Below are 13,376 nucleotides of genomic sequence, written 5' to 3' on the forward strand. Positions count from 1 at the left end.
AAAATCGCTAAAAATTGTCCCTAAGATTGTACATCATCAATCATTTTGGTAATTCTGTGAAAAACTCCGTCAATTTGATGGTATTCTTGTCAAATCAACCCCTCCAATTAAACTGGTGGTTTCTTCAATTTAACAGAAATTTTTTATAGGACCAAAATGATTGACATTAGACAATCTTATGGACCACTTCTATCAATTTTAAATCTCAGAAACTAAATTGAAGAGTTATTACAATCCTAGAAACTATTTTGACTAAAAGATAAAAAAATCTCAATGAATATTTAGTTAACTTTTGATAATAGATTTCTGGTAAACTTTTAACTTGGCAAGCGGTACAACATCACCAACCCACATGGAGGAACCATATTTTTAGCCAATGCTGCATAGTAAATTAACAAGACCAGAATGTCACATCTGTATATATGTGAAATAACTTAATTATTTGAGTTGATTTTGGTGGAGCTTGTATGAAATTGCAAGGACAAACCAACTAATTGACAGCATCTGGATGCTTAAGTGGTACGTAAAATTTTAAAGCTGTGGGTCTTTCCTTTGATGTATGACTTATTCTTAAAACTTTTCACTACTGATTGATTAAACATTTATAATACTATGGTAGTGATTTATGCACTTCAATTTTAAAGCTATGGGGATTTACAATTTGCAATATACTAATTACAAGTAACTCTACAGAAGTATTAACTATTAAGTAAAGATTTGCCATGTTCCTTAAAAATGCAACGAAAGAAAATGACTTCCATGTATGAAGATGAAACGCACAAACTTCGATTTTTGATTAATGGCAAGACTGACAAAAATTACAATCAACGAAAAAACAACGGTAAGATCGAAGCTAATCATTCCGAGAGTTTAGGCACAAAACGATATACAACCAGTTACCAGACAGATTCTTTGAATATATTGTATAGCAAGTGTACTCATGTGGTGATATACTATGATGTTTTGCAGCATTAGAATTTGAGCAAAGAGTTCAATCTTGTTGACTATTCAACTAGATTATCTTGAGACAGGTTCACATTGGGATGTTTGAGATCCGACAGCTCTCGAGCTCTCCAGTCACCATCGAGGCAAAATCTTAGGCGCAATCAGTGTACGTTACTTTATGCTCCTCGCTCGAAGAAAGATGGGCACAAGGAATAGACGCTCGGTTGCACTCAAGTTTTTCTCCGCCATTGGGGTTTGATCACAGAGTTTGATCAACTTCAGGTGCGGACCCACTGGTACTGTGAGAAAGTTGTTCGTGTTGTGTTGAACCACAAGCCTGCACAACTCTCTTGTTTTAAATGAAGTAGGCCAACCAAGTAATTGACCTTACATTACAGGCTTTTGGAATTTACTTGGTGGTTGAATTCTCCATACGGTTCGTGGAAATAGTGAAAATCGTATGCTACTGGCCCACAGCAGCACAGGATGTCAGCGTTGCGGTCCAAACGAATCATGCACCATCATGCTGAAGATTAAAACACAAGACAATGCATGATTCACTAAGAAAACCGTCACAGCAGAATCCCAAGAATAAGTTAACGGGACATCGAATTATTGTTAAGCATATTGAAACCGTTCTCAGGTTCCCGGGACTTCAAATTGAAGGTGTGGATACAAAAATGTACTTCAGAAACAACAGAATATATATGGGATATTCAAACTAAAACCAAAAGAACAGGTTCCAATCAAAGCAGGGCAGTGCTGAGTTTCAGACACTGCAAATCGAATTTGGGGTCGGACGCATTCCCAACAACAACAAAAATACACAAAAGATGAGCCCGGCAATACCCACCATTCGTTTAAAGAAAACAAAACACTACGTCCTATTGGCCGTAGTACGATGGTGAGGCACCAGGAGGCCGAACCCCTGGAGATGAAGCACCACCACCAGGTCGCGCATTGGGTGGAACCCCTGGCTGAGGCATTCCCCTAGAACCCATACCTGAAGCAGTTGGACCTGATTGGAGAGGCGAAGAACCCGCTGGCATTGCTGCAGAGTAATATACAGGACCGGATGATGCCTGGTATGTTTGACCGGGAAAGGTGCTAGGAGCCGAAACAAACGTTGATCTGCCTGCCTGCATGGCTGGATCCCATGATGAGGGTTGTCCTGGAGGACCTGGAGGAGCTTGGGCCTGCACAGAAGCTGCACCACTGTACTCATTGCCTTGGTACATTGGAGCAGCTTGAGGATTCTGCCAAGCACCAGGAGGAGGAGGAGTGTAACCAGAAACTTGTTGCGCCGCAAGCAAACTAGCATCTGGGATCGTATAGTCTCTACTTTTGTCGCTATACGCCTGCAAGTAAGAATAAATACAAGCAATCAAAATCTCAGGAAAGATATTTTGGGAATGCATTGAGATAATCAGATGGAAAGGTAAGTGTCAAGAAGCATACATTTAAGGACCAAATCGTTTTTCGACCAATAACAAATCCGCTTTTTCTTCTAAGGATGTCTTTACAATTTCCTTATTTTTATTCTCATGAACAGTTTAACTCAAAAACTCACATTTATACCTTTACATTGAGATCAGTATGACGAGAGTATGATAGATGAAGCTTACAATAGCCACCATCATAAATGCAGTGTCCCTCTAGAGCTTCTCTGGCAACTGCTGCTGTATTGAGATCTGAGAATAACAACTTACAAGTTAGCCACAGCCGAATTCTCAAAGATCAGTGACAAATCAAAGAGTCGTATTGAAAGAGGACATACCAGGGTATTGAACTAATGCTTGTGTTTGACCATTCTTCTCGAATATAGCAATTTTTTGGACAGTGCCAAACGCAGAGAACACCTGTAGCATATAAGAAAGGATCATGATATCTACAACTCCTCTTAGTAAATTGAGCACTTAAAAATACATGAAAGGTGAAAACCCTAACCGTGTGAATAACATCCACTGTGACAGCATATTGCATATTTTCAATTGAAGCAAGAAGCACGTTACTCTCCAGCTCTTTCTTCTTTCCATCAGGACCTACAGTAGGCTGGAGATAGCAGCAAATTAGAGCAATGTTGGGCTTCGGTAGTAATATCCAATACTACATAATATATGTTTAAGTAAATATTCTAAAAGCAAGAAGATACCTGCATAATTCCCTCTATTGCAGTAGGATTTACAGGAAGGAGCGGATTTGTATAGTCCCTACAGGATCAATGCAACAAAAATCATACAAATTAAGCCAAAACTACACATGTGAACTGATGTGAGAGTGTAAAAAACTGCCTCAAAGTAGAAACATGTCCGTAAAGCCATTTGAAGCCCAAACAAAAAGGTAGATATCGTTTTACAAAAAAAATTGAAGAACGCTTATTAAGAATGGCCATGATTAAATGATAAAGGCAAGGCATTAACACCATAATAAGACAGCCAAAAAAGCTAGAAAGATGATGTTCGGTGAAGTTTGATGATTAGTGGCAGTGTTGTTTAATCACCTTGTTGTCCTCAACTTTTAGATGTACTATTAAATTCATTAAATACTGGAACGATTAAGTCAGTTTTTAACTCTCATTAGTAGACAAGTCGGGTTCTCTAAAATACATTACAGATACTTTCTAATTGTAGAATGAGAAGCGATCATTTAGTATAAAGAGGAATATGTGGCAGATACAAGACACTGACACGAAGCCATCCCAACAAGAAAAATGTGTTGGAAAAGAAAAAGAGTGTGATCGTGTAAGATCAAGGCAGAAGAGAACATTTCCCACAATATTAAATGAGCAACACTAACTACAATGAAATTAACAAATACATAAAGGCCAACATGTAAGATCAAGGAATTACTAAATGGACATGACAAACACATCTGTGTTCTGGCTACCAGGCTTCACTAATCCCTAGATGACAAAAGGCACACACACCAATTAGCATTTGATTTTACACACAATAAAATCAACTAAAGAGTGTAGAAATAGACACAATCAGAGACAGAAAAATGAAGCCAGCAAGAAAAAAAGAAAGATTATTGACCTGCTGGTTCTGTTTCTTACCTGCTTCGGTGAGACTGGAACTTGATGTTCAGATCAGTGTGTGCCGAATAAGAAATACGTAAGTGGCAGGAACCGACATGCTCTGGAAGCAAGTACCTGAATGCAAAGCATTACATGCCAAAATTAGCAACAATACACACTATTCCAGATGTACTGATCTCTATGAGAAAAATGATGGTGGGAAGAGGGAGCATATGGAGATTGCTTGCCTGGGTATGCTTCTTCCATCCAACGCATTCCTTGCCATAGATGCAGTGCCAGCATCACTGAACTGAATCAATGCCTGCAAAATTAAAATGAGAGAATAAGAATGAAGCACAAAGCATCTCGAATACAAGTCATATGCAAAACTAAGAAAGATCATCCAATACAAACCTGGAAGCCAGCTGCTTTTTCAAAAGTGGCAATCTTGTGAACAAAGCCAAAAGCAGAGAACACCTGAAAAATGGTTCGGTTCATCATACATGTATTACATTGATACTGAAAGGAAACAAGACAACAGCAGAAACCCTCCACGATGAAAATACTATGGGCAGCAAAAAAAATCCAAACAGATGAGTTATAAGTGCAGAATGACACCTGTGCATATATGCGTGACCTTAGTAAGGAGTATGACGTACATGATAATAATTCCAAACTGCTTCCAACAAAAGAATTTAAATAAGAGGCATAACCATCTGTGATTCAACTGATTTCAATAAAAGGGGCAAAAAAAAAAAATTCTGCTTTACGTAAATTAAACGTAAATGTTTATCCAGAAACCCATGACTTAGAAAACAACTCGGCATTTCATGATCTCTAGACATGTACCAGGCAGGTTGAAACAAGGTTTTGCAAATATATTATAAGATATGCTCAAATGTTGGCCAAAATACACTTACCAAGTGAATAACATCAATGCTCACATCGCCGGCTTCAACACCCTCGATGGTTACCAACAAGACATTTCCGGGTACGTCTCCCGGACTTTTGTTGTTGACAATTTCATGTCTATTTGAATACTGAATGTAAACGGTTTTACCACGGACCTGGGCAGGCTCCGAGGATGAAGCATAATACGAAACCATATTTATGGCCTGGTTTAGGTCTGCCTGCAAAATTAATAATCACATTCATCAACATATAAACATTGAGCGATGCGAAATATATACCATAAAATCCTTGCAAGAAATAAGAACATTCATACATATTAGGCAGCTAACTGGATAACCCTGAAGCCATATATCATAATTTCTGGAAATTTTTAGTAAATTTATAAAAAAATTAATGGCTTGTATTAAATCCTTACAAGAAATAAGTATACTCGCATAATTACGCAGCTAACTGAAAATTCCAAAGCGAAATATCATAAAATCTGGAAAATTTAATGAATTTATTAATAAAGAAAATACAATACTGAAATCAGAACGGAGAAAGGTGAGAAGGAGCATACGAATTCGACGAAGGCCTGATTGCGATTGGCGCCGACATTACACTTGGTGTTGACGATCTTGCCGAAAGGTTTGCAGAGCTCGATGAGCTCCTCCTCGGCGCACTCCCACGGGAGATTGCGGAGGTGGAGCACCTTCGACGGCGTCTGCGTGTACCGGAACTGCGGCGTACCCGATGTCGACATAGGGCATAGAAAGGGTGGACCAAGTTGGATTGGGGGTTAGGGTTTGGGGAGAGAGCGAGAGCGATTGTGGTGTTTGGCCGTCGAGAAAGTGTGGGAGATTTGACCGTGAAAATTGTGGGTTTGGGTCGGATTGGGTGGGAACTGGGGACGTCTGGTGGGAGGATTTTTATCGATAAGAGACGAGGGTAAATATGTCTGCGACGCGCGTCATGTCCTCGCGAACGCCGTTTTTGCTTGGTGGAGGGGTTTTTTTGTTAGGTAACGCTACGTTACTATTTATTTAAATTATATTTTGTGAATTATACCATGGGTAAATTGTAACAATGATTTTTTAATTTTAATCAAATTAGAGTAATGGTTATTCAACTAAAAATTCATTATCATTAGTTTCTTAACTCATCAAAATGTGTAGTTATAATCATTTTCGTCAACTTCGTTAGAATTTTGTCAAAATAAGTTATGTTGGAATGACCATTGCTACAATTGGGGTTCCTTAACTAATCAAAACGTGTAGCTATATAGTCATTTTCGTCAACTTCGTTAGAATTTTGTTAAAATGAGTTATGTTGAAAAAAACATTGCTACAATTGGGTTAAAGTTGATGGACTATTGCTCCAATTGAGTTAAAGTTCAGGGGCTAATTCTCTAGTTGGATTAAAGTTGAGGAAACAATTGTAATGATTTTTAGTTCAGATACCATAGTTGTACTTTTTGATGAGTTGAGGGACCAATGGTAATGGATTTTTAGTTAAGAGATCATTGCTCTAATTGAGTTAAAGTTAAAGGACTATTGCTACAATTTACTCTTCTATGATATGATTGCTAATTATTAAATCATTCAGTGTTAATTCATATGTTTATTTTTTATGGTTTCCAAATGTGATTTAAAAAACAGGTCTACTTATATTACTTTTTCTTAAAAAGTAAATGTTTTGATTTTATGAGAGAAAAGTAAATGTTTATATGGTTTGGGAGGAGAAAAACTTGTGTGGAGCTTTGCTTGTCATTGGACTTTGCTGAGTGGCACTATAATCCAATCAAAACTTGTTACATGGTAAGTCTTAAATATTTATTTTTTTCTTCAATATTTAAAACTCTCATAATTATATTTCCTATTAATTGATATACACCATAAGATTAATTTAATATTTCATTTTTCCTCTGATCTCCTCTGTCTCCCCTTTTTATTCCCAAATTTTATCTGCCCGCTTCTTCCCCACTCTGCCTTTCCTTCCTTCATAAGAGTAAATAATGGTGAAAAAAAATTAAACTATCTTCTCCATCCATAATGAAATGAAAATATGATAATATATATATATATATATATATATATCCTAACACATACTTGATGTTTAACAAAATTTGTCTGTTCATTTTTTCATTTTTTTCCTCTTCTCATTCTCTCTCATTTTTCTTCCTTAGTTTATTTTGGTTGAAGTACAACTATTTTGGTTGATTATCCATCTTTAACATGATGGCAGAAGTGGGAGAGAGAAGAAACTGAAGACTTCTACAGTAAAACATAAACGTACCAGAGGGAAAATTTAGGAAGAAAAAAATATACATCATTGGATTGTAGTGTCATTTAACAAAATCCAGTGGCAAGTAAAGCCCCACACAAGTTTTTCTTGTTTGGGAGATAATTGCTATTTATCACTAACTACTCATAAATACGTGCGTAGGTTGTTTATATTGAGTGGATATTAATTTCCTAATTAGGAAACTAAAGCAAAATGAGTTTTTTTTTTTGTTTTTACAAACGATATTATCTATACTAGAAAAAATGAGTATTAAATTATATGTAGATTTAGAAATATACAATCGCATAAAATGTAGTAGGATGTGATCATGTGATAACATTCGTTACAAACTATGCTTTAATTTGATATACAAGCTTAGTTTTATACTTTATATTCGCTAATTATTGGTCTAGCAATATATTTGTTATGTGCAAATGATAATTACTATTGAAGTCACACCTGTATTAAAATTTTTTTTTTAATAATACATAATCTAGTAACCGTAGCAAGTGATTGAGTTCAGTAGTTCCTCATATATAAGTATTGACCCTAGAGATATAGTAATATGGAGAAAACAAAATTGTTTCAAGCACCTACAAAACCAGAAGCGCCCAAAGAGGAGGACAGGTTATTCACATTTCATTTGATGGTCAGAAGTGAATTGAAAGCTAGTGGTAATTCTAAGGATTTCTCTGAGAAAAATAAAGATGTCTCCTACATTACCCGTAATATATGAAAGTATCGACGTAATTTGATGCGAGAATGAATTACAAATATCATTAAATGAACCGTAACATTTAAAAACTGAGAAGGGTCTTAGTTTTATAATTTTATAGGAAAATTAGGTTCACATCCTTCTTTTTGTTACTCAATTGATTAAAATCATATTCATTTTCAATTTTTGATCAAGGTCCTTGGGTATTAATAACATTATTAATTATTTGAATAATAAAATATTATTATTTTTAAATATATTCATATAGTGTTAAAAATGTTACAATTAGTATATTTATATTTATGACTAAATTTTTTATCATATATTTTTATGTTTAGTTTGTACCTATTTTAAATTGCAAATATTTTTTAATTTGTACCAATTTTCTTTTCATTTTTTATTTGTACCCATATATTAGTTTCTTTTTGTGCCCAATTTTTTTAAAGTTTTTTTTGTGTTTGTACCCATGTGTATACCGTCACGTGACATTGTATATTTAATCAATGATAGAAAAATTACATATGATATATTTATGTTTTATGCCTAAACTTTGTATCATATATTTATATTTTTAGTTTGTATCCACTTTTAATTTGCAACATTTTTTTAAAATTTGTAGTATTTTCTTTTTAGTTTTATTTTGTACCCATGTATTAATTTCTTTTAGCACCTATATTTTTAAATAAATCATTTGTACTCATAATTTTTTAATCTTTTATCTGTACCCTAATTTATTTATAATGTACACATTCTTCTTTATTAATATACCACTTTGTTATATGTGAAATGTACCTATTTCTTTTGTAAAATGTACCAATTTTTTTAACACCATGGATACATTCTTTTGTCATTTATTATTTCTTATTTTTACATAGTTTTTATCCATTTATTAAATCAAAATGTTTGAATTTTTTTATTGTAACCGTTTCTAATAGTATTATAAATTATAATGAGGGATTTTAAATTTATATGATTATAAATCTCATAAAATATCAAATAATTAATGTCAAAACTATAAAAATATAAATATTAATAATAATATAATAAGGTGTACAAAGTCAAATTTCTTTTATTAAACTTTAAATACTATTAAAATTTTAATCAAATAATATTAAGAATTAGATGCGCATCCAAAATATTTTATTCTCCTCGCAAGCTTTAGGGTCTTCCTCTAAGTCTATATGGTAGTAATACAAAAAAAGAAGAGCAAGGGCGGTCAAAACCCTAGAAATCTGAATCTAAGATTTCAAATCGCAGAGGCAGCAGAATCTGGTAGTTCGATCATCATCTCTCTCCGTGCTAAAGGTACTCGATTTTCTTCTCCAATTTAGGGTTTCTGTGTACCAATTTTGGTTGTAAATTATATTTTAATCGGATTTCGCACTGATTTTGTTTCAACCGAATGATTGGGAAACAGATAGCGATGGCAGGTCAGAGGAGTAGTTACGGAAAACGTTCGCATTCGCAGTCGGAGTACGCTGACAACGGCGGCGGAGGAGGAAACAAAAGGAGAAATTCCGGCGAAGAAAGAGAGCAATTCATCATCGATGCGGAGGACACCGTTTACCGTTACTTGTGCCCGGTGAAGAAGATTGGGAGCATAATTGGGAGAGGAGGAGAGATTGTGAAGCAGCTGAGGGTGGACACAAAGTCCAAGATTCGAATCGGCGAGACGGTGCCGGGCAGCGAAGAGCGGGTGGTTACTATTTACAGTGCGAGCGATGAGACGAATGGGTTCGAAGATGGCGGGACGTATGTGGCTCCGGCTCAGGACGCTTTGTTCAAGGTCCATGATAGGGTGATTGCTGAGGACACGCATAATAATATTGACGAGGAAGCGGACGGTAGTGGTGGCGGGGGGCACCATGTGACTGCGCGGCTTCTTGTGCCGTCTGATCAGATTGGTTGCATTATTGGGAAAGGAGGGCAGATTGTTCAGAACATTCGAAGTGAAACCGGTGCGCAGATTCGGATTCTCAAGGAAGACCATTTGCCTTCTTGTGCCTTGAACTCTGATGAGCTTGTGCAGGTAGATTGAATGAATTTTTGAGCTTTGCCATTTTGTTGCGTATGGATATGTCTTAAATTTGTGATTTGATGCGGGTTCTTAGCGCTTTTGATCTGTAATGGGTAAATTTCTTGGTAGCATTTTGACATCTTTTAGCTGAAGTGAGTAGTGCTTTGCATTTTCTTATCTGTTTAGAGATTTCGATGGAACATGCTATATTATATTGTGAGACGTGCAGTTGTTGAGAATTTTTCTTTGGAGTCACTTTGTGCAAGTTATTTGTTTTGTGGGGACTTGGATATTGCTTATTAAGTTCTTGATAATGGATTCAGATATCTGGGGAAGCTCCGCTTGTTAAGAAGGCTCTTTTTCAAATTGCATCTCGCCTACATGATAACCCGTCACGATCTCAGCATTTGCTTACTTCTTCGGTGCCTATGTATTCTGGTGGTTCACTCATGGGTCCATCTGGTGGTCCCCCACTGATGGGAATTGCTCCAATGATGGGTCCTTATGGAGGGGGGTACAAAGGTGATGTTGGAGACTGGTCACGCTCCTTGTACTCGGCTCCAAGAGATGAAGCATCCTCAAAAGAATTTTCTATTCGCTTGGTTTGTCCAACTGCAAATATTGGAGGTGTGATTGGAAAGGGTGGTACCATAATTAACCAAATTAGACAGGATTCTGGGGCTGTCATTAAAGTTGATAGTTCAGCTACTGAAGGAGATGATTGCCTAATTACTGTATCGGCAAAAGAGGTGAATTACTACTCCATTTGTCTTTTGCATGCAGATGTATCGTTGGAGGATATTACATCATTGTTTTTTTTTAACATGTACCATTTCAGTTCTTTGAAGACACATTCTCAGCAACTATAGAAGCAGCAGTGCGTTTGCAACCCAGATGCAGTGAAAAGGTAGAAAGAGATTCAGGAATTGTCTCATTCACAACCCGCCTGCTTGTTCCAACCTCACGAATTGGCTGCCTAATTGGGAAGGGTGGAGCTATTGTAACTGAGATGAGGAGACTTACCAAAGCTAATATTCGCATACTTTCCAAGGAAAATCTTCCCAAAATTGCATCTGAAGATGATGAAATGGTGCAGGTAAAGCCTTTCTCCCGGTGCTGTGCCTGACCATTGTATTTTCTTGTGTCATTTTGATTTTTTTTTCTTTTTGATAATGCATTTAGAGATTTTCTAGATTAAGCTAGTATGAATATTGACAATTTTGGGTTTCATTTTACAGATTTCTGGAGACCTTGATATTGTTAAGGATGCTCTTATACAAGTAGTTACCAGATTAAGAGCAAACATTTTCGACCGGGAAGGTGGAATGTCGGGATTCCTGCCAGTTCTGCCTTATCTTCCTGTGTCAGCAGATGGTCCAGATGGTCCAAATTATGATAGTAGGGATGGTAGAAGACATGGCCGTGGGCATTCATATAATGCTGGCTATGGTGGCTCAAGTGATTTTGCAGCTAATGACAGTTATGGAAGTTATGGTGGTTCACAGGTATCTTTTTATAGTTTTTGACTATTCTTCTAAGAGTTAAGGTGACTTGTTTTCACTTTACAAAGGTTTTCTTCTTCACTTAGTGCCATCTTTCATAGATTCTTTATTTAGTGCAGTTGATTTTGTTTATTTACCCTTTATGTGCAACCACCAATATTTTCATTTGTTCCCTCACACTTTTTCTTCATATCATATGTAGATTGGTGGTAGCGGCAGTGCTTACGGAGCCTATGGAAGTTTTTCTTCTGGGCGGAGTGGTAGTTCTGGGTAAAACTTTTCTTTCATCGTCCTTTCTTAGTTGGATTGCCTCTTCTTAATTTCAGCTCCCCGCCTCCCTTTTATTTTTTGTTCTTTTGCTCTTTCCTGCGAGTGTTTATCGAGTAGCTAGATTTATCCCTAATGTTAGGTGACAACTTCACCATCAGTAGAACACCTCTAGTTGGATATCCATAAAATATGAATTCTGGAACTTCATAGTAGCACTTAACGAATTTTAGACAAAATATCTCTGAATGGAGTCATCCGGCTTTGTTCATGAGCGCAGTAGGCTTCTAATGTTGGGTTTATTAAATAAGTAACCTGTTTCTTTTTCCCACGAATACCGGTCTCAAAACGCATTAATCCTGATTTGAAGCTTATGATATCAGGTTATCTAGCCAGAACCCTGTTTCTCGGAGGAGAAACTATGTTTAATGATGGTCCCATCAGGTAGACTATGATTGTCTTTTGAGATTTTCATGTCTGTTATTATAACTGGCATTACCCCTTGGCCAGTATTTTGATAATCGTAACCTCTCCAATCTCCCTGTATATAAAATTCTGATGCTCTTGTTTTCCCTCTTTTGCCTTTCCCATCCCATCGAAACAGCTGAGTTCTATGAAGCCTGAAGCCAGCCTACTGTCTGCCTAAACCAGAAGACGAACCAGCATATGACATAGTCATGGCCCACCTTGACGAATCTACTTAAAAAGTCCAAGAAACCAAAATTACCAAGCTTCCTTAGAAACCATATACCAGCTTGCCTGCCCATGTTGCTGTTTTTCCTGTTACACTTTGACATTATGAAGCCATGTTACTTCAACGTTGCCTCTGTATTTGTGTTTTCTCAGCTATGTAGTTTGATTACTTTGTTGTTTGAATTTATATGTTGTGGATCATGAAAACTTAACCGGTTACTTTGTGATGTAGCAGATTGTTGTACCATCTGACTGCACGCATTTATGATTTCACTTCTATATCGTTTCATATTACATTTTGGTTTCCGATATCTGTTGTGAAATCCATCTACATAACTGTTTTTGGGGTCTACTAGTTCTGATTTAAAAATGACGAGGATGTGTAATTGAAGCTCAATCTCAACACGACTAGGGTAGTGGAATTGGAGTAGACTCGAGGGATCTGTTTCTAGAGTAGCTACCATTACTTAAGCTGTGTGCTTGGTGGTGTTTGCGCTTGTGTTTGAGCTTTAATTAGACACCTGCCTGCATTTTTATAAATTGAATGCCATGCAACGAAATATTTGCTGTCCTGGGAAATTTTTGGTTGAACACAAAATTTAAGTGCAAGGTTCCTATCAAGTTCTGCTGCTGGCAGTTTTGTTCATGTTCATGTTCAGGTAAGTTTGGAGTTTCTTTCAATTGTTTGTTACATCCCAACTCGATGGATGCTGGAGCTTCAGACCTAAGTTTTGAAGGCCTAGTCGGAAAGTTGTGGGGTTGAAACTCGACGATTCTGAGTGGTAGGTTGATTTATTATGTTATGCATGGTCGTCGTGTCACTGTCTGGCTATAGTTAAATGTGATCTCTCTTGTACAACGCATTTGACAGGTTATATGAATGAATGCCGTCGGCATGATCATGATACAAGAATTGCTTGTTGCAAACACGATTTAAGCAGGCGTATATATCCTCTGTTGGTTGAGTACATAATCTGATCGGCAACTTATTGCGTATTGTTTGTACCTAGTGGCTCTGGATGGGATTGACTTTTGCAATTTTGTTTT

At 36.6% G+C, this 13,376-nt stretch overlaps 2 protein-coding genes across 9 annotated transcripts; one reads left to right on the forward strand and one right to left on the reverse strand.

Annotated features, from left to right (window-relative positions):
- Positions 1–764: 764 nt before the first annotated feature.
- LOC103442360 (polypyrimidine tract-binding protein homolog 1-like) lies at positions 765–5,855 on the reverse strand. 8 transcript variants are annotated; one of them, XR_011571203.1, is made up of 12 exons: positions 5,433–5,855; positions 4,882–5,091; positions 4,376–4,438; positions 4,210–4,283; positions 4,001–4,096; positions 3,098–3,155; positions 2,893–2,997; positions 2,723–2,804; positions 2,524–2,636; positions 1,799–2,303; positions 1,359–1,471; positions 765–1,282 (listed from the first exon to the last, which is right to left on the reverse strand). XR_011571203.1 is itself a non-coding variant. In XM_070805091.1 (11 exons), the coding sequence occupies exons 1-10, from the start codon at positions 5,613–5,615 to the stop codon at positions 1,830–1,832; spliced, it is 1,458 nt and encodes a 485-aa protein (XP_070661192.1). In that variant the 5' UTR covers positions 5,616–5,855; the 3' UTR covers positions 765–1,471; positions 1,799–1,829. The 8 variants fall into 8 exon arrangements, 5 of the variants coding, with proteins under 5 accessions (XP_070661192.1, XP_070661193.1, XP_070661194.1 ...); XR_011571205.1 differs by adding an exon at positions 4,580–4,637 and having other exon boundaries at positions 765–1,471; positions 2,571–2,636; positions 5,433–5,810; XR_011571204.1 differs by having other exon boundaries at positions 765–1,471; positions 2,571–2,636; positions 5,433–5,847.
- A 3,102-nt stretch (positions 5,856–8,957) lies between these two features.
- On the forward strand, positions 8,958–12,623 carry LOC103442364 (RNA-binding KH domain-containing protein RCF3). The gene is made up of 8 exons (XM_017334544.3): positions 8,958–9,155; positions 9,268–9,879; positions 10,191–10,616; positions 10,706–10,963; positions 11,106–11,372; positions 11,572–11,639; positions 12,020–12,080; positions 12,241–12,623. The coding sequence occupies exons 2-7, from the start codon at positions 9,274–9,276 to the stop codon at positions 12,063–12,065; spliced, it is 1,671 nt and encodes a 556-aa protein (XP_017190033.2). The 5' UTR covers positions 8,958–9,155; positions 9,268–9,273; the 3' UTR covers positions 12,066–12,080; positions 12,241–12,623.
- Positions 12,624–13,376: the final 753 nt, after the last annotated feature.

This window comes from Malus domestica, chromosome 09 (assembly GCF_042453785.1).
Source record: "Malus domestica chromosome 09, GDT2T_hap1".
NCBI classification, from domain to species: Eukaryota; Viridiplantae; Streptophyta; class Magnoliopsida; order Rosales; family Rosaceae; genus Malus; species Malus domestica.